Genomic DNA, 21363 nt, shown 5'->3' with positions numbered 1-21363 from the left:
TTACTCTTATATAAATGAAGCCAATATATACTGACAGTTCAAAAAACATACTAGTGTTCAACATTATTTTTTATTTTATATCGAATGTGTCATTTAAGCATCACTGATGATCTTCTTGTATCCATGTTGGTGTTTAAAGTCCAACATCTCCCTCTAGTGGCCATATATGAACCATATATAAACCATGTGTGAGGATGGTGTTAATGTAAAATGTGAATCATAGTGTTCCAGTCAGTCATCAGTGTGTCTCTGCACAGCTGTAATTAAAATGTGTTCAGAGGGCCTCAGTGTCTGAATGGTTCCAGTTCAGCTCCATAACAGCAGCGTCCCTGGTTTGATTCCTGTGTTTCAGCTCATATCTGCCTCTCTCACTGAGGGGGACGTAACTACATGGACATGGATTAGTTCATCAACCAAACTACAGATCACTGAGAGCAGAGGACATTTGAACTTTCTTATCATCTTTTTGAATGGAGAAGTGTGTAGTAGACTGTATTCAAATAGTGGTTACTTTTATTTTGCTTATTATTCACAATACACAAACACAATAGATGCACTCATGTTATAGTCATTTTATTTTTGTGGCAGTTTTGCGTAACATCAAAGTGTTTCAAAAAGGGACTTATTATTATATCATTCATATCTTTAAAGAAAGAGAAAAAACAGCCCCCTCTCTTTAAACCAATAGAAAGCTGGTGCTCAGAGGAAGAGGGCGGGCTTTAGTTGGTGTCAGTGACAGAAATGAAAAAAAGCTCAAATGAGTGAGAAGGACGATGAAGGAAACATCTGTGCTGTGTCTGCTCTGTAAGTAGAATCTCTGTGTTTGTTTGAATTCTTGTACTTTGACTGTCTGCTCTCCTGATAACTGATGATGGAGGAGAAGACATGAAAAACAAATCAGGCTGAATTCTATGGCTATTTTTGTGCCACTATTCTGAGCGCACGTAAAAAAATATTGCAGGTGCAAGTGTTGCAATTTGAGGAGAAATTTATTTTGAGCGAAGAAAAGCTATATTTGAGTCAACAAAATTAATTGCTGCGTGCAAAAAATGTATTTCAGTGTTTGCTATTATCCATACACACACACACACACACAATAGCACCCCCTGTCGCTCAGTTTTTGCGCTTGCGCTTGCTTGCTGTGTTGCGCTCTCCACATTTCTGCCCGTGCCTGTGCGCACGTGTGTGAGGTCTTGATAAATCGAGCAAATATTTGAAGTTTACACATTCTCGCATGAAAATATCTTAAAAGTTTATTTTGTGACCCAGAAAGAGTAATATTTCAAACTCCGCCACTCTGTGTTCCTCCGCCACTGCCTCGTTTGAGTTTTGGACGAAATGGATTCTGGGATATTGCATTTCGTCATTTCGAGCAGATTGGAGACCAAAACAGCCAATCAGATTTTTTTTTGCATCCAAGTCTGTGATTGGCTGGTTTTGTGGCACAAATATACAGGTGTACAGAAATGTTGAGAGCGCGAGCAACACATTGCAAGCACAAGTGCAAAAACTGAGCGAGAGGGGCTGCTATTGTGTGTGTGTGTATGGATAATAATAATAATCATAATTGTAATGATCACTTGAAGAGCTGTTTTCATACTGAGGGGTTTAAACTGTCTGGATACATTTATGTCAGTAAGAAAGAAAATCGTCTGGAAAGTTCTGGATAATAAAATGCAAAAAATGCATGTTTTTGCAGTTACTGTCCCTCCATTTACAAAGGCAGAGGCTCATGGTGTGATTATTTTACGTGTAGTTGTTTTTTTTTCCTGTGTAATAATATTCAACATTGCTATCAATACATTTTTAAAAAAATCCCTCTGCAAAATGGGTTCAAAAACATAAACAACTGTTGGATGCTGTTTGTCCGTGATTTGAACCGGGGAACAAATTGTGGCAGGATGAGCCTGATGTTATTTGTATCCTGCTGTAACTTTACTGTATAAAGAGCAAAAATCTCCAAAATGTCAGGAGTAGTTAGTCATTACAACAAGTGTTTGTGAACTAAAAATCAAGAATGTGGGATACTGTTTGTCCGTGATTTAAACAGCCCAGCGCTGCTCCCAACGAAGGGAAAACCAATCCTGCAGGGAGACCTACCTCGGCACTTGTGCAGGTGAAACCAAAGGGAAGATTTGCTTCACCAGATTTTCTAGTCTTTGGCTTAAAATGAAGTTGGTTTTGAAACATATTCAGATATGCTTCATCGCTTTGCGTTTCTGTGGGTGCCCCGTGCTAGCAATGTCCAAGAGTTTTGTTCCCCCCCCCCCCCCCCCTTTTCATTCCGTGCCCCCCCCCCCTCCCGCAATGGCTCTACCCCCCCAGGGGGCAGGCCCCACACTTTGGGAAGGTCTGCTCTAGTAGATCATTACATGAAGGAACCTTTTAAAAAACAAGCGCGCTCATGCTCACAGGTTAGAATGAAGTTGGTATGGAAACATATTCAGCGATGCTTCATCTCCTAATTTGCGTTTCTGTGGGCGCCCATACCGTGCACCTCCGTGCAATGGCTCTGCCCCCCCCCCCCCCCCCCAGGGGGCGGGCCCCACACTTTGGGAAGGTCTGCTCTATCCTAAATCAGATAAATGGATCATCAGATGGATCGATTAACCAAATGTATTCAAACATGTTACAGGAGTTTGTGTGTTTGTCAGCTGTTTGTGTGGAGTTGTTCTTTGTGTTCATCTCAAATCAACCTGTGTGTCATTTCTCTTTAGTTCTGATCTCACTGCTGAGCTGCACAACAAACCAAGGTCAGTAACCTTCTTCTGTCACAGTTTAAACCTGAGAAATGCTCACTGATATGACCTGATTGGGTTCATGGTTCAGAATTTAAAGTCTAACAGATCATCAGTTTTTCATTGTAACCCTCACAGCTCGTCTGACTGTGAGTCCCAGCAGCTCTCAGTTCTTTGAAGGAGACTTTGTGTCTCTGAGCTGTGAGGAGGACGACAGCTCTGCTGGATGGACTCTGAGGAGAAACACAAGCAAACGACAGAGGACTCAGTGTGGAGAAGGGTGGGGAGAAGGTGCTGGTTCTTCCTGTAACATCGATGTTTTCCCCTTGGACAGTGGAGTTTACTGGTGTGAGTCCAGAGAGGGTCCCATCAGTAACATGGTTAACCTGACAGTCACTGGTAAGCTGAGTGTGTGGAGTTAGTGTTGATGAAGCTGTGTGTAAATGGATGAAATGCTGTAGTTTGTCTCTGTGTTGAGGTGGATCAGTGATCCTGCAGAGTCCTGTCCTCCCTGTGATGGAGGGAGATGACGTCACTCTGCTCTGTAAAACAAAGACCACTCCCTCCAACCTCCCAGCTGCTTTCTATAAAGATGGCTCCCTCATCAGGAAGCAGCCTACAGGTCACATGACCATCCAGCATGTTTCCAGGTCTGATGAAGGCCTCTACAAGTGTGACATCAGCGGTCATGGAGAGTCTCCATCCAGCTGGATCACTGTCACAGGTGACACACTCACCTGTCTGTGTTTCTGCAGCTTTCAACATTCACAATGTGACGACAACTTAATGACTGTGTTTGCTTTATTTTAGGGGAACAAACCACCACACCTCCACCTACATCCACACCTCCACCTACAACCACCTCTACCCTTGGTTCCTCTGTCATAACTGTGTTCTCATGTGTTGGATCAGTCTGTGTTGTGGTTCTACTGGTGTTACTGGTTCTGCTGGTGAGACGATGTGTTCTCAGCAAACCTGAAGGTGAGACTTTCTAATTTTCCATGTCTGAGTTTGTTTAGTAGAATAAAGTTCACATTCATTAAGATCTCTCTTTAGATATTTAATTTATATTATTTTTCATTTTGGAAAATTTCAGCAGATCAAGAAGAAACTGGAAAAGATGACATCATCACTCATGTCGTGTACAACATTATCAAGCTATCACATCATCCACAGCCAATCAGACCAAGCAGATTCTGACACTCAACATGTCTGCTGAGTGGTTAGATTTGCTTTTCACTGAATTTTTGTGAATCGTTATATTGTGGGAACGTGGAATGAAAATATTGTAGAAACAAGAAACATGAAAATGTGCATCATCAGAATAATGATGAACACGTTTTCTCTGATCTTTTCCTCTTCAAACATTTCAGACTGAGTTTAGTATGAAGGCACAATCAGATTGATCTTCATGAAGATCGTTCTGTCTCTGATAAGATGGATTATCAGGACATTACTGAGCATGTGAGGGAGTGCATGAGTGCTTGAGGCAACTGTTGGTGTGATTCGGCGTTTTATAAATAAAACTAAATTGAATTGATCAGCAATGTATAAATGTGGATTGTAATAGTAAAACATTACATTTAAATAAGTGTGGTCACATATGTGTTTAACTCTGTACTTACTGAGTGTTGTTCACTGTGAGCTGGACTGTGTGTTTGTGGTCTGTGGTTAACTGAAGCTAACAGCTCTGCAGTCGTCCAGCATCCTGTTTCTGATAGAAAGAAAACACTTCAGCTGCAGGTGTTTCAACACAGAGCTGTTCAATTTGAAATAGGAAGGAACGTGGAGACATCATCTGGAAAAGCAGTTCAATAAACTCTAAAAACAGACCATCAGTTCTGCACACAGACCATCAGTTCATTCAAAGTGAATGTTAATTACACGAAGAACTTATTCCAGTGTTGTTCACTGCTTTTATTTAAAAATTACCTTTTGGCTTTTCATTTTCATGTGACTCCAACATTTAATTTTTTTTTCAGGCCTCATTCTAACTCTGAGATAATTATTATTTTCTGAGACTTGACATGTTGAAAAATTAGATTGTAGTTTAACTGCAGTCTGAAGCTGATGAGACTGCAGGGTGTTGTGGTTTGTCTAATAATAGTGTTCATGCTGTGAGAACATGTTTGCTTTCTGCTCTGTGGTTAAGTGTGTCAGTCTGTATTAGAAGAAGATGCAGCTCTGTGGTTAAGTGTGTCAGTCTGTATTAGAAGAAGATGCAGCTCTGTGGTTAAGTGTGTCAGTCTGTATTAGAAGAAGATGCAGCTCTGTGGTTAAGTGTGTCAGTCTGTATTAGAAGAAGATGCAGCTCTGTGGTTAAGTGTGTCAGTCTGTATTAGAAGAAGATGCAGCTCTGTGGTCACTCTGTGTTTCACAGCAGAAGTGTGAAAATGAGAAAACTAAAAAGCTGCTGTGGTTTATTAAAATAATCTCTTCATGAAGCTGCAGTAATTTAAATGTTTTATTCTGCAGAGTGTGAACCAGCTGAAGATGTCAATTATGGACAATCAAAGAGGCCCAGGTACAGCTGCTCTTTATCTTTGACTGTGGACAGAGACAAGCTAGCTGCTCACACTGTTTACAGCCATCATGCTAAGCTAGGCTAACCAAACCACACCATGATTCAAACTCACAACTCAGGTATATGAAGGATAAACCACTTCAAGCTGCACAGAGCTGAGCAGGACAGAAACAGACTTAAAACATTTGATGGAAATCTGTGTGACAGAGTGGCATGAAGTCATTTACTTAACTTAACTTAACCATATTGATAATTTATTTTCTTGTTATTTTACAGTCATCCATAATGCTTTAATTTAGACATTGCTGGTGTAACTGTTCTTAACACACAGTATCCCGGGTTTGTTTGTGGTAGCAGTTGTTACATCCATGCATATGTTTTTTTTAAAGCAAACACTACTAACCATCAGGTCATTTGAATTTTCTTCTGTTCACAGGCAAATGTCCGGTTAAATTATGTTTCTTTATTTTGTTTTGGTTATACTTACCATGTTTGTCCATGTATTTTATTCAGGTCCTATATTTAAGACAGGTATATGGGAAGGGCCGCCCCAGTACTTCCTGTGTATGTAGGGTCATGAGGTCAATGATTGCATCATTGGGTTAGGGCAGGGGTCAGCAACCTGCGGCTCCGGAGCCTCATGCAGCTCTTTAGTCCTTATAGTGCGGCTCCGCGTGGTTTGGGAAAATAAATTAGAAGTATTTAACTGAAGTGTATTTTATTTATGTTAGTTCTTTTTAACTTGTAGTTCTAAATTGGAAGATTATTGTGATATGGAAATATAAAAATTAAATTATATTCTATTATTTTTTCCATGCGTCCGCCTCCCCTGCAGCAGCGCTGCAGACCACGCCCCGCCACACACATTAACCAGGTAAAATACATATTTAACAGAATTTTGCAAATATCTATTTTTCATCTTTTAGCAGCATAGAGCTTTTTTCCAGTTATTTTTTAAAAGTCACGTCAACTCTACACTTCATCCTGCAGCATCTGGACTCCCCAGGAACCTACGCCAGGATCCTGTTTGTGGACTTCAGCTCTGCCTTCAACACCATCCTTCCAGACCATCTCCAAGGCAAGCTTTCCCAGATGAATGTGCCTGATCCCATCTGCCGGTGGATCACTGACTTCCTGACGGACAGGAAGCAGCATGTGAGGCTGGGAAAGAACGTCTCGGATTCCTGGACCATCAGCACCGGCTCCCCTCAGGGCTGTGTTCTTTCTCCTCTGCTCTTCTCCCTGTACACCAACTGCTGCACCTCCACCCACCAGTCTGTCAAGCTAATCAAGTTTGCAGATGACACCACCGTTATTGGACTCATCTCGGACGGGGATGAGTCTGCCCACAGGATGGAGGTTGAACGTCTGGTGTCCTGGTGCAGCCACAACAACCTGGTGCTGAATGTCCAGAAGACAGAGAGTACTGGATGTTTGCAAAGATGAAGATGGTCTGGTTCGGAAAGCCAGAATACAACTAGGAAATAGAAAACTATCAAAAGAGGGTGAAAGGCTCAATAAACCATCCACTCTTGAACGCCCTATACATAAATTAGTGGTCCTAATAGAAAGTAACTAGAATGTTCCAGTGGAACTTCTGTAAATGTGTATGGGATTGTTAACGTATTAGGATTGACTTGCAAGTTTGTCACAATTAAGTACTGTTTGGTTCTGTAAATTCCTAGATTTATTCAAATTATTTACAGATTTCATAAATCATAGTAATTTGGTGGGAGTGTAACTGTCCCTGAGACAGTTGAAATAAACTTGGTTATTTCATGTTTCTGTGATAGATTCATGCTTAATTTAGTTCATTTATTTATAAGATAAGAGGATAAAAGTTTAACATTCATTAAAAACATGTCTAAAATATGTGATTATAAAATATGGGTTTGTTAAATATGTAAAGTGCTGTAACGTTTGTATGAGGTAAAGTTTGCAATTGTCACATGACCAGAGTTTGGTTGAGAGCACAACCATGGCATTGTGGAGCTAACATGGATACATGGCTACAGATGCATCTACAGCCTCAACGTTAATGTTTATCTGCATGTGGTCCAAGAGGCGCACACGGTATGGTTTCATGTATATTGTTTGTATAATGTTGCATACGTGTTCTACACTGGTAATGAGAGGACATTTTTGTTATATCCATTATTGTGCACTTTTTCTGTTCTACTTGCACAAGACTGTTTATGGACACTGATATGAGAGACTGATAAGCTCAAAACATTTATGTTGTAAACTTTGTGTTTCTTCAGTTTTCACGGTGTCTGAAGACAATAAGAGTGAGAGAGAGAAATAAATTTCCGAAGACATCAGTATGATGCGTGGCCATTCTTTGTTGGACCCCTGTAGTTACATAGAGTATTTAAAAGTAGAATGGGAGGCAGAGCCTTCAGTTTTCAGGCCCCTCTTCTGTGGAACCAGCTTCCAGTTTGGATTCGGGAGACAGACACTATCTCTACTTTCAAGATTAGGCTTAAAACTTTCCTTTTTGCTAAAGCATATAGTTAGGGCTGGACCAGGTGACCCTGAATCCTCCCTTAGTTATGCTGCAATAGACGTAGGCTGCCGGGGGATTCCCATGATGCATTGAGTTTTTCCTTTCCAGATACCTTTCTCACTCACTATGTATTAACAGACCTCTCTGCATTGAATCATATCTGTTATCAATCTCTGTCTCTCTTCCACAGCATGTCTTTTATCCTGTCTTCCTTCTCTCACCCCAACCGGTCGCAGCAGATGGCTCCGCCCCTCCCTGAGCCTGGTTCTGCCGGAGGTTTCTTCCTGTTAAAAGGGAGTTTTTCCTTCCCACTGTCGCCAAAGTGCTGCTCATAGGGGGTCATATGATTGTTGGGTTTTTCTCTGTATCTATGAAGCGCCTTGAGGCGACCTTTGTTGTGATTTGGCGCTATATAAATAAAATTGAATTGAATTGAAATATCATTGTGAGGCATTTAAAGTCCAACAGCTCCCTCTAGTGGCCATATATAAACATTATTATGCAGTTACATAAATTTCAGTGCACTATTACTCAACTGTAACCACTGTTGCTACAATGATATTACATGAATACTAACTGGTTATTACTTTGGTAATTGACTAGTAATAACCTATTATTAGCATCATTACGTTCTATTTTGACCTTGTTACTATTGCCACTTTATTACAGAGCTGTAATAGAAAGTGCTACTGTTTTTTTATTTTTGTTGTTTGAGTTTTTGTTCATAACTGCTTTGATTCATGACATCTGATTTTTTACTTCTTGAATGTAACATATATTTTGAATCTCTGCTCTCAGCCTGTTCTGCAGGAAGTTGAATTAAATTGCAGTCTCACTCATAAGACCAAGTTTATCTGGAGCAATAGGCTGTTACTTTGTTACTTTGCCCCTGCAGTTGTGCATTAGTTCCATATATGGAACAAACAGTGGAGATAGGAATGTGGTTGCTAAGGTGATGGCACTGAAGTCACACAGGTGCAGGGTGTGTTGTGTAAAACAGGCTGATACACGGTAATACAGGTCTGTGGCTGCTTGGTACAGAGGTCGCTTTACCCACAGAGATTTAACTTTTATACTTAATTTTCTGATTTTTGAACAACTTACTTTTGTAAAACTTTTTACGTGCAATTAAACTGTGGGGGGGGGGGGGGGGGGGGGGGGGGTTACCACTGGAAAAAAAAACAGACCTAACACATTTTTTTAAATCTTTCATTGGATAATTTATCAAACCCGATGATCAGAGGAGTCTTTAAGTGATCCCTTCAAAACAGTAAGTCTTAAATACACTTTTTTTTTTAAAGTAATCTGATCTGTGACTTACAACAAGTCTGCAGCAGACAGACGAGCTCCCTGCAGATTATTTGCTGCTGCCTGTCTCTACATGTTTACTATGTGGGTGTTTCTGCTGCTTCTTTTTTCCTCACTGTAAACAGATGTACTGAGAGACTCCTGCACTGATGTTTCATAGGAAACTCCAAACAGCTTCACTGGGTCTATAATAATCAAAGGTTGGCAAAGTTCTCCAGTTCTCCACAACAGCTGTGGTTTTATGGAGGCTACGGCTAAATGCTGCATCCTCCATAGTACAATATACATTTTTTTCTTGTAATTCTTAATTTTATTTATATATTTATTGCTTTTTTTCTTGTTATTAGTTTTCTTAATAATGTCAAACATACATAAAAAATTATTATCATTATATAAACAATCACAGAAAAACACAAAACAATACACTTGCACAGCTCAATATATATACAAACTTAGAGCAGATATGGGAGACATCGGAGGAGGCCATATCTTTCAGTTTACCTGTTAAAGTAATCTATAAAGGGTTGCCAAATTAGGTAAAACCGTTCTACATTTTCCCTCAATGAAACGTAATCTTCTCCAACTGTAAATGATACATTGTGTCTCTTAACAAAGCAGAGTGAGTTGGGGAGTTTTTATTTTTCCAGTTTAGAAGTATAAGGTGTCTTGCAAACAATGTTATGAAACTCAAAACATGAATTTGTTTGTTATTTAAGTCTTTAACTGTAGCTACACCAAAAAGTGCCATTACTGGGTCCGGGGAAAGCTGTTTCTTTAAAAATCAGACAATGTTTTAAATATTTTGGACCAGTAGGTGGCGATGTTGGGACATGTGCAAAACATATGTGACAATGACACAGCTTGAGTCCGCCCCTAGAAAAACATCCTTGAGACCTTCAGTTTGGACAAATGGAGACTATGCAGGACCTTAAATTGTAGTAGTCCATGTCTGCAGCAGACCGAAGTGGAGTGAACCAGCTCTTGTGCTTTAGTCCATTGATCTTCAGTGGCATCAATACCAAGTTCCTCACTCCAAGCGTTCCTCAAATGTTCCAATGTAGTTGTACTGTCTATTTGCAAAAGCTGATTGTAGATCCTGGAAATAGCTCCTTTCTTTAGCGGGTTCACCATGAACAGGTCATCCTAAGCGAGACTTTGTGGTTCATACTTTCCATCCTTTCCCAATCAGGTCTGTGTTTCCCGCCCCAGAATGACATACAGCGTATATTACAGACACAGTGATAGAGCTAAAAGCAGGGCAACCCCACACTGTAAAAAAGAAAAAGATGAGGATCGGGTTTCCGGTATGGATCAGGTAGCGACAGGCATCAAACATGGTGCCGCGATCCCACAGTGCACTGTGGCGTGACGTCAACTTCAAAGCCCATATGAAACCGGAGGAGTTGTACTTACATCTTATGCCATCAGCTTGTCCTAGGTCACGGCTTCCGTGGTGTAAAAAAAAAAAATTGGTGTATGTCAAAAATAAAACTATGACGACACTCAGAATAAATTTCCTGTGGTGGGAAACTATTTTGTGCAACTTTTTTGTATTTACAGTTTTGAGGGCTAAACCTCTTAAATTTCTCTAACTAGAAATATATGTTAAAAAAACAAAAACGATTTTAAATTTTTTGCAATTTGTGTAGTTATTAGGCACTAAATGCATATATATTGTTAAAGTTTGGGCTATAATGGTTGTATTGGTGTATAGCAACTTGAAATGCTCCCAGAAATGGCTCAAATAAGCCAAAAGATAGACCAAAAACAAATGTCCATTATAGGGGACATAAATGCATATGGTTGCTATCAGGAGGATATATTACACGTGCTTATTTTAATGGAGTTTGGCCACAAACAGGATTCTGGCAGGCACATGCAGGCAATCACGAGCGCTATATGAGCAAATTGTAGTTATTTGTGATATGTGTTTGTTTTTGTAATTTTTTGTGATCCATTTATATCCTCTCAATATTTTTATGGGGGCAGTGATATTGCGCCCTCCAATGACGAGCATGCTGAGAGATGCAGAGTACTTCTTCGCCCTTTTGCCTTCCCTCTGGAGTCCATCTCATCCCAAACCATCTTGATTGGACATCAGACCCAAGTACAGATTTTCACTCATCTAACGTCCATTCCTTGAGTTTCTTGGCCCAAACAAATCTCTTCTGCTTGTTGCTTTTCCTTAGTCGTGGTTTCTTAGTAGCTATTTGAACATAAAGGCCTGATTCAACAGTCTCCTTTGAACAGTTGCTGTAGAGATGTGTCTGCTACTGGAGCTCTATGTGACATTTATCTGGGCTCTGATCTGAGGTGCTGTTAACTTGTGATTTTTGAGGTTGGTGGCTCAGATGAATTTATCCTCAGTTGCAGAGGTGACTCTTGGTCTTCCTTTCTTGGAGCGGTCCTCATGTGAGCCAGTTTCGTCGTAGCACTTGATGTTTTTTGTAACTGCACTTGGGGAAACATTCAAAGTTTTAGCAATTTTCCAGACTGACCTTCAGTTCTTAAAGTAATGATGGAGGTGACTACAGGTGACTACATCATGAAGCTCGCTGACTGAGAGAAGGCCAATGGTTTATGGTGCTGTTAGTAAAGCAAACGGTGGCTACTCTGTGTAATATAAAATATATTTAGAGTTTTTATTCTCTCTTATTCTTTGCCACATTATTCCATATCTCTTGCTTCATATATTTGATGTCTTCAGTTTGTATCTACAGTGTAGAAAGTAGTAAAGATAAAGAAAATATATTAAATGAAAAGGTGTGTCAAACCTTTTGGTAGGACTGGTAGTGATATATTTAGTTTACCAGTTGTTTTTATATAATTTTGTTTCGTTTTGTTTTTCTTTACCGTACAATTTTTCGCCTGCTATTCTCCAGTCACTCCAGTAGGTAACGCTAAAGTAACATTGCTACTGTAAGCTGATTGGCCAACAACCATTACGAACTAGACGAAGAAGAAATGGAGTAGCTGGAGGAGCAGATCTCAGTCGGAATTTTCAGTTTGATCACGTCCTCAGTCTGTATTTCAGACTGGGAAAGTCAGGACAGCTTCATGAATCTCAAGTCAACAATCCGAGATGGAGGCGGGGAATGTACCTGTAATAAAACTGAAAATCTTTAAAATCTGTTTCCCACTGTGGTGTATTTTAGACTTGCTAAATAATCGGTGCACAGAGCACTGACCAAACTCTAATATGAACAACCTGCAGTCATGATTTTACCTGCAACAAGGTTAGCATTGCACCGCTCTGCTACTCATCAATGAATGGCTCTAGCTTGCAAAGTAGTAAATGAAAACCCATTGACAGTGCGAGGCTGCGAGCGAGTGGCAAGGGTCTTTCTCAGCCTTCCGAGTCAAATGAAATGCATCATAACACATAAAGCGGAAGCGTTTGATCAAACCTTGTTTCCCGTTACCCCAACTGCGATGCCTGACAAAATATATATTGCGTTTTGGTGGACTTGTCTGGTTGCCTTCGTCTGTGCAGGTTAAATGTAGTTATTATAAAGTCAAACATGTTGTAAAGCTGCTGTTTAAACTGGCCGTTACTTTATTCTGAGATAAATATGATGAAAGACTCGGTTACTGGCATCCCCGGTGGCACCTTCAGATGCCACAACTTAGAGCATCTTTTTCAATAATGGTTTAACGAGTTATGTCGAATTTAACTCCAGTGTTTTCATGAAGGTGTCTGTCTTTAGATCAGCTCGTTAACAGATGCTGGACACATTTCCTGGTTCAGAGTTTTGGTTTAAAAACAGCGGGAAGCGCCGGTGTTTACTGATTCTTTTACACGCAGCACATTAAAGTGAGATATAAATTATCTGCTGGGAGAAACCATCTTATATGTGCAGCGTGTTAAGTTGTAGCCACTAAAATTGCTCTATGACGCATTCTGATGGGAATGTTCGTGAACTAATTTAGCGATACAGGAAGTGTACGAATGATTTCCTGCCGCATTAATCTCTTCTTTTTGAAACGCTTTTGCATTTTACTGTGAGACGTTACAATTCCTGAGTTACCACAGGAAAAACAACCTCTGCTGGACCTTCTCTTTTATAGCCTATTAGCCCTTTTTCCATTTCTACCTACTGTAGTCGGCTCAGCGTGGTTTTTAGTTTTCCATTGGGTGGTAGTACCTGATAACGGGCACTTTTTAGTACCTGGTTAATGACTTTTACCACGACTTAATGTCTCAATTATTCCTAAGCCTGGTTCTGCTGGATGTTTCTTGTTAAAAGGAAAGGGAGTTTTTCCTTCCCACTGTCACCACAGTGCTTGCTCATAGGGGATCAAATGATCATTTATTAAGCTGTTCTCAATTGTAATTGAAAAAAGTCTATCTAAATCATACAGTGTTGAGCTGATCCAACTAGGTACTAATGAAAAATGGTTTGTATGTGTAAGGACTAGTTCCTCTAAGAAGTTGATCCTAATAATCTGAAGTGATTCACAGTTGTTGAAAGGCTGGAAGGTGGAGTGTTGACAGTTTTTGACTGGAAGCAACTGGTCCACCTACTGTCTTTAGGATAACTCGATTGTTCTCAGTCAGACCAGTGATGGTGGTGTCATCTGCAAACTTCTGGAGTTTCACAGATGGTTCTCCTCAAGTGGAGTCATTAGTGTAGAGAGAGAAGACCAGTGGCAAGAGAACACACCTCTGGTGAAGCCCACTGTTGATGGTCTGTGTGCATGATGTGAATCTTGAATCTTGAGGAAGCTGGTAGTCCTGTGACAGGTGGAGGTGGGCACAGTAAGTTGGGTGAGCTTCTGATGGAGGATGTCTGGGATGACTTTGTTGGATACAGGATACTGGTGTATGTCCCAGGTTGGTCGAGTTGATGCAGGATTTGCTGCAGTCCCATACTGATGCATCCTCAGCTGACCTGTTTGCCCAGTAGGGAAACTGCAGGATGTCCAGCAGAGGCTTTGATGCCCTTCAGGTGGCTCAACACGGGTCTGTCAAAGGACGTCATGACCACAGATGTCAGGGAGACAGGCCTGTAGTCATTTAATCCTGTGATGGTGGACTTGACCAACACATTACAAGTATTACATTTTTATTACTGTTGACATTCACTGCAACCATCTGAGAGCTCTTTCTCTTTTCTGTGGGTGGTGCATGGTCATTCCTAATTCGTAGCTCACGAGATAGAGAGGATCATTTATCAATTGGAATCTGACCTGCAGTCAGTTCCAGCGTCTCAGTTCAAATATGCAGCAGCATTAAACACTGAAAGAAATGTACTGTGTATGCATCAGATACACATCTGGATATCAGATAAAGAATAACTATAAAGTTTTGGATAATCTGAAGTTTGCTGACTGGTAATTATGTGGTGATGTAACTCATGCCATGTAATAGAGTAACAGAGAAGTAATGTAACTTATAATAATGACTCCAATACTTGTGTGATGGCAGCATGGGCCTGGGAGGGTTTAAATGAACTGCAGCATAGAGACAAAGAAGTGTAATGTGTGTGTCAGTGTGATGTGTTGTAGTTTCAGGAGTCAGTATTCAGCTACAAAGCTTTTAGTTCAGTGTATACAAACAGCTGTAGCTCCATAAAGGCAGCAGAGACTCACAGTGTCTTATAATGAGAGGCTGCTTTCTCTCACACATTATGTTCACTTATTATCAGTGTGTGTGTGCATGCGCCCCCCCTCTCTGGGATTGGCTGCTGTAGAAGTTAAAAGTTATACTTTGACCTTAAACCTCTCTGCTCTGTGTTGTTTCCTCTTTCAGACCAGAAAATCATCACAGCTGAGGTTGGACAGGAGAACTTCACTCTGCCATGTCGAGCTCCAAACAACAAAACCATCAGAGCCGTAAAGTGGAGCAGAGCTGACCTTGGAGATCAATATATCCTTTTGTACCGGAATAAGCATTTTGTTCCAGACGACCAGCATCCATCTTTTAAGAACCGGGTGGATCTGCAGGACAGACAGATGAAGGATGGAGACGTGTCTTTGATTCTGAAGAATGTGACGATTAATGACACTGGAACATACGAGTGTGTTGTTCTCCAGACAGGTTTGGAGCTCATCAACTGCACCAACCTGATTGTTGTTCCTCCAGGTGAGTGAGTAGAGTTAAGTGTGTGTGTGATCAGAGTGCAGTAGATCAGTGTTTTTCTACCTTTTTTGAGTCGCAGCTCATTTTATAGATTAAAAATATCCTGTGGCACACCACCAACCAAACTTGCTCCAAAATGACACATTGTAGTCTAATACAGTACATATAATGTAGGGAAGTTAGTCTCTCAGCTTGTTTATACTCACTCAGTGTGAAACCTGGGCCTGTCTAGATGAACACAAAGATGATATTCTGGCAGGAATTGAAGAGTACAGAAGAGTGTTTGAACTACAAACACCACCAAGTGTGGTTCAATTTCTTACTCTTAAAACCCCCAAATTACTATCCAAAATATACAGAATGTTTTCTAAAACAGATGAATCAATATCACTTCCTATTGCAAAATGGGAAGTGGATTTATCAGTTAACTTAGACCAAAACTTCTGGTCTCAGATTTGCTTAAAAACCTTTCATCTAATCAGAAATCCCAGTCTTCAAATAATTCAATACAAAATACTACATAGAGTGCACTATACAGGTCATCGGATGTTCAAGATGGGCTTTACGTCTACCAACAACTGCTCACACTGCCAAACCAATTCACCGGACAATTATATCCACGCTCTTTGGTTCTGTCCACCAGTTCTGAAGTTTTGGCGCGAGATATGTGAAGACTTATCAAAGTGTCTGAAATGTAACATTCCAACTTCCCCCTTAGTGTGTTTGTTGGGCAGCTTAGATAATGTCACTTCAGAAAAGAATATAGCCCATATTGTTTTCACTGCCCTACGCATAGCCAGGAAAACAGTCCTCATGAACTGGAAAAATAAAAACAATCTTAATTCTAACCAATACAGAAATTATCTATTAGATTACATTAGTCTTGATACAGCCTCTGCCACCACATCAGATCAATTGCTCTGGGCTCCTTTGATCAGCTCCATCACCTAGTGGGGGTGGGGGGTCATAGTTTGGTCTCGCCTTCACTGTTGTGATTGGTGTGGGGGTAGGGTCAGGCTTAGGGCGTCGGGGGGTTCCCCAGGAGCATCTTCCTTGGGGGACTCAACCCGGGATAGCGGTCATGGCCAATTAGGGGCTCTGTTGGCTCTTAGGTGACGGTTTCCTCGTGGCTGCGTGCAGCAGGGCTAGGGGAGGGTCTGTGCTGACGGACGGGGGTTACTGACCTGGTAGCCTGGCTGCCCCTGGGTGGGTCCGGGATGGGCGTGAGGTTCTGGGGGTGCTCCGTCTCTGGGCTGGGGCCCTGGCTGGACCTCGGGGGCTTGGGTCCTGGTTGGTGTGTTGCCGGGGTTTTGGGCGGGTGGGTGTATGGGGGCCCAGCCCTGGCGCAGGGTGCCACCGGTGCATCGAGCCACCTGGGGGCTCTTCAACTGGTGGGGGAGGTTTTCACATCTTGCAGGAGCTTTCCTCTCTTCAGGAACTCTCTCTGCAGGAGGGGGATATACAGGAGAGGTGGAGGAAGATCTCAGCCTGGGCGTCTATTGTCTTGTGTAGTCTGGAAGATGAGTGGATGATGACCCAACCCCACCACAGTTTTCTCTGCGGTGGGGTTGGGTGGACTGTCCCGGGCTCTGTGGGGCCGGGCGGCGCCGCTGCACTGGGCCCCGGTTCGGATGGGCCTGGGACCCCTTTCCCTGGCGGGTCGCGGAGTATGGGGGTGCCTACTGGGGTCAGCGGGGGAGCTGGCCCCAGGGAGGGGTCACTTGCCCCTCCCTTCCTTCCCTCCCCATCTCCAGCTGCCTCCCTCTTCCCGCTCCACCACAACCACCCACACATGCAGGGCCTTGGAGTAGGGGTGTGTCACCAGGATGCAGAGGAGGCATCCCCCCCTCTGTTCCCTTCTGGCTGCCTCTGCCTCAATTTTATTCCTCGACTTAGACATTCACATTACTCACACTCTCATTACATATACATATAGGATCTAGGGGGTGGGCACACTACACGGACTCCAAATTACCATCAGGGTGTACACCTCACCCCTGGAGTTGTTGCCCACCTCTCAATTTTAAATACACGTAGGCATTGAGGGCTATCAGGAGGGGCTATGCGCTTACCTGCTGCTCTCTGGCAGGTAAGGTTTTTAATGCACCTTAGAACACACATACATCAACACTACAATGAGCGGGTGGAGGGAGGTTAGGAGTCTTCTCTCACCCCCGTTCTCTGCGACCTGCTGGAGCGGGGAGGCTAGGAGGAGGAATTGGCCGTCCGACTGGGGTCTGGAGTGTGGGGCCTCCCTGCTGCTGCGGAGTCGGTCTGCTTCTCCCCACCCCAGGGAAAAGGGTAGCACCACCTGGGTCTGGGTGCAGTTCCCCACTCCAGGGGCAAGGGTACCTAGACCCGGTTTGTAGAGTACGCTTGGGGAATGTGACTGTGTTTACAGCGTCTCTTTATGTCTGTCTCCACGTTGGTTGAGTGTGGAGTAAGTGCATATGAGATCATGAGGGTGGGAATGGATGTTTGTATCTGTGCGTGCCTGTATGTCTGTGTCTATATGTCAGGTTGGGTATCAGATGCCACCTCTCTGTGGACATCTCAGGCCCTCCAAGGTTTGGAGGCCTATCTCCCCCCACCACTTCCCCTGCCGGGGGCGGACTCCCTCAGACATCGGTGCATTGGTGGTTCTTTGTGTCCGGGGATGGGCGTCCAGGTACACACCGGCTCACTCCTTGGCGGTTGCTTATCGGGGCCTGGAGCCTGGGGCTCGCTCGGGCCACTTTGGAGGTGGGGTGCCCCCGGCCTCTCGGCCTGGGGCTCGGTCACTCAGGCACAGCTGGCTGCTGGCGGAGCTCACGGGCACGTCACTGCAACACCCCCTTGCTTCTGCTCCGTGGCTGCTGAGTGACCCCTCATCTGGGACTCTCCTCAGCTCTTTCTGGGACAGTGGCGCGGCTGCCCCTCTGTTGGTTTTCCTTGGTCTCTTGTGTTCTGGGGGCCTCTGGATGTCTGGAGTTTTGATCTCCTCCATACCTGCTTCATGCCCTGGAGGACGGGGCAGTTGCCCTCCACACCCTCTAGCAGATCATTGCATGAAGGAACCTTTTAAAAAACAAGCGCGTCCATGCTCACAGGTGTACACACGGGTGATCACACACACAAACTACACCCTTTTTGGCTCCTACCTCAAAGCACACTGTGCGCTGTCGATCTTACGTGCTGCACAATCATAGCATATAGCATATAGCATCCATGTTCGAAAAGCTTTGCTCACATATGCTGTGGAAAATGGGAGCGATGTCAAAATGGCTCTGTTTGCCAGAATGGGGAACTCCTTGGCAGCAGTCAACCAAGTGTCCAAAGATAGATCAGCAAAGCTCAGCTTTAAACCACGGTCTTGTCTCAGTTCAGTTAGTTCCTCCTGCTCCTGCAAAGTCATATCCTTTCTGAAAACTGCTGCTGAGCTATATGGGTCCCTTACCCAGTCAAGGCATTCAGTGGAGACTGAGGGGAAATAAATGGACAACTTCTCCTCAAGCGTTTTCAAATGTTTACCTATTATTTCACACAGTGTGGCAGTTTTGATATCTCCTTGCCATTTCTGAGTGAGTGGGGACATGCCACGGTTGGCATTTTCCAGATGTTGTTGCCAGAGATTCACCTTTGAACGGAATCCATTTATTTTATCTGTGCTCATGAGCAGGTTTTCCTCCTTGCATTCGTGTGTTCAGTTCATTCAAATGCTGAAATATATCTGCCATGTAAGCCAGCCTTGCACACCACTCATCACTTGCAAGCAGCTTTGCATCATTGTACCTCTCCTCACTCCAAAACACTTTTAGCTCTTCTCGCAGCTTATTCACGCAGGCCAGTACTTTGCCATGTGACAACCATCAGACCTCCGTGTGGAGCAATGAGGCTGTATGCTCTGCTCTGGTAAAGTCTGCTGGTAAAGTCTTGGCAACGAGCGCCTCACGGTGCAGAAAACAGTGCGTAACAATAACATGTGGGTGTATCGCTTTCACTCTGCTAATGAATCCTTTGGTGCGCCCGACTATGGCTGCTGCTCCATCAGTGCAGACACTCGTGCAGTTTTCCCACTCAAGTCCTCCTTGTTCAAGATATTTGAATGAAACCTGAAAAATGTCCTCTCCTGTTGTTTTTTCTGGCAGTGCCTTGCAAAATAGAACATTTCCTCTGATGGAGTTTCCACAAAACGCACGTTGGCCAAGAGTTGGAGTCCACTAATGTCCGTAGACTCATCAAGTTGCAATGCAAACTTCCCACTGAAGTGTATCTTCTCCAAAACCACACTTTCGATGTCTGCAGACATGTCATCAATATGTCTGGCAATTGTGTTATCTGTGAGCGGGACTTTGGCTATTTCTTCATCAGGGCCGAGCAAAAGGAGGAAATGGATTCTGTTCTGTTCTTCACTCATCACCTACCTGACAGCTGACACCTCACACCTGTTTCTCACCTACAGGTCACACAAGAGGAGACAAACAGGGTGGAACTGTTGGACTGATCGTTGGTCTGATAGTTTTTGCTCTGCTTGTTGTTCTTGTTGCTGCTGCTGGATTTTTGATCTACAGAAAACATGAAAAAACAAAGACTCAGGATCCGTACCATCAACCTGCTGAACTGCAGCCTGTTTGAAACGTCTCAGTTTTTTTTTTTTTTTTAGCAGCTGAAATCGGAGTCTCCTGCTTATCCTGACTTTCGGTAGTGTTATTGAACATCCAGAGGACAGACATCAGTCAGCTATCAGTGTAGTTAAGTTATTATACTTGTTTGTTTGTTTTTTGTTTGCTTTGTTTGCAACAGTATTAGCTATTAGGTTGTTTTATCTTTCAGGTTAGGTTTGATTCTTAAACAGTATTATTTACACTTTTGCCTTTTTTATATGTGGAACATTCAGGAAGTCTGATCAGTGATATTCAACAGAAAACATTCAGTTTCAACAGAAATAGTTTGTTCACAGTGATGAATTCAGCGTCGTCTCTGTCACAATATCAGAATCAGTGAGTTTGTCTCATCATCAGGTTCAGCTGTTTGTGAGGTCAGACTCACAGGCTGATCCTCATGTTTAGATGTTACACAATAATTACAGACACTGACTGACAACACAAACACAACACAAAGTGCTCAGGGTCCATTTATCAGCTAGAACTGAACGACTGAATAATCTGATATTATTATGAAACCAAAGAGAAACGTGTTACATGGAGCTGCAGAGTCACATGTTTCCTCTGATCTATGAAGCCTTAACTTGTTCCTCCATGAAGGAGACTCTTCAGCCTGTTACTTCAGTTTAAACACATCAAGATTATTTATTAATTATTTTTGTATACACATTTGTTTATCGATAAAGTTTTACATGTGTTACTCTACAAGGTTTTTCTTTGCTTCCTGTGGCTGTAAACATTTTCTGACCTGCTGTTTGAGTCTGCGCAGATCTCACCTTGAATGTAACGGCGTGAACATTTATACATTTAGCCTGACATTATTAAAACCTAAGCTCTATGTAAGCTCAGTAGCGCCCCCTCTCAATGTTAGGCGGTAAATGACAGAGCTGAAACCCTGGCTCTTCATGAGATATGAGTAAGAGGTGTGTTATCGAGCACAACACTGTACACAGTTTTGTGCATTAACATCTTTGTGCCCACAATATGGAACAATCGTGTTAAATTTCTGCCATGTTAATGAGGAGAGCTACAAGTTGATTTGTCCTTTGTAGTGATTAAACATTCATATTTTACAATACACTTTCTAGGCGAGCTAGCTTCTGTGCTAAAAAAAAGCATGCTTTCTTCTGTAATGTGTCTGCCTGACCAGAACATATTCTGTTCATATCCATATAATAAACAAACTCTAAAAGATAAACAAACTTTGTCTGTTGTTTTCTACACACCACAGATTTCAGCCATTATCTGAGCATGGGTAGTCTAAGGAGCTTGGAAAGAAAAGCGTCTGGACTTCTTTGGACGTCTTCAAGCAACTTAGTCCAGACACTTTTCTTTCCGAGCTCCTTACACTACGATGAGCTGGATGACTGAGAACCTTCACAGACTGAGCATGGGTACAAAATGAGCACCTTGAGGCGACTGTTGTTGTGATTTGGCGCTATATAAATAAAATTGAATTGAATATCAACAACTGAGCAGATCTGTAAACTGAACAAACTTCCAGTGATGAAACAGATGGAACCAGGAATAAACTTAGACTCAAACTGAACAGAAAATTTGAT

General features: G+C 42.5%; 2 protein-coding genes across 4 annotated transcripts in view; both read left to right on the top strand.

Moving 5' to 3' along the window:
- Positions 1-2703: 2703 nt before the first annotated feature.
- The window catches only part of LOC146521353 (uncharacterized), a 60976-nt gene continuing 42316 nt past the window's right edge, over positions 2704-21363 (top strand). Inside the window, exons 1-2 of the mRNA XM_085155352.1 lie at positions 2704-3462; positions 3549-3719. Of these exons, the coding sequence (XP_085011478.1) occupies positions 3255-3462; positions 3549-3719 (379 nt within the window). The 5' untranslated portion in view covers positions 2704-3254. The remainder of the gene's footprint in view (positions 3463-3548; positions 3720-21363) is intronic.
- The window catches only part of LOC146521354 (butyrophilin-like protein 2), a 45940-nt gene continuing 36390 nt past the window's right edge, over positions 11814-21363 (top strand). Inside the window, exons 1-3 of one of the 3 annotated variants that reach the window (XM_085155201.1) lie at positions 11814-12569; positions 14829-15161; positions 19600-19775. In XM_085155201.1, the coding sequence (XP_085011327.1) occupies positions 12347-12569; positions 14829-15161; positions 19600-19772 (729 nt within the window). In that variant the 5' untranslated portion in view covers positions 11814-12346 and the 3' untranslated portion in view covers positions 19773-19775. Of the gene's footprint in view, positions 12570-14828; positions 15162-19599; positions 21004-21363 lie in introns of those variants that run through there. The other 2 variants (XM_085155200.1, XM_085155199.1) reach the window with 2 other exon arrangements.

The sequence above is a fragment of the Neolamprologus multifasciatus genome, chromosome 3 (genome assembly GCF_963576455.1).
Source record: "Neolamprologus multifasciatus chromosome 3, fNeoMul1.2, whole genome shotgun sequence".
NCBI lineage: Eukaryota > Metazoa > Chordata > Actinopteri > Cichliformes > Cichlidae > Neolamprologus > Neolamprologus multifasciatus.
This window is presented reverse-complemented; position numbering and strand designations above follow the sequence as displayed.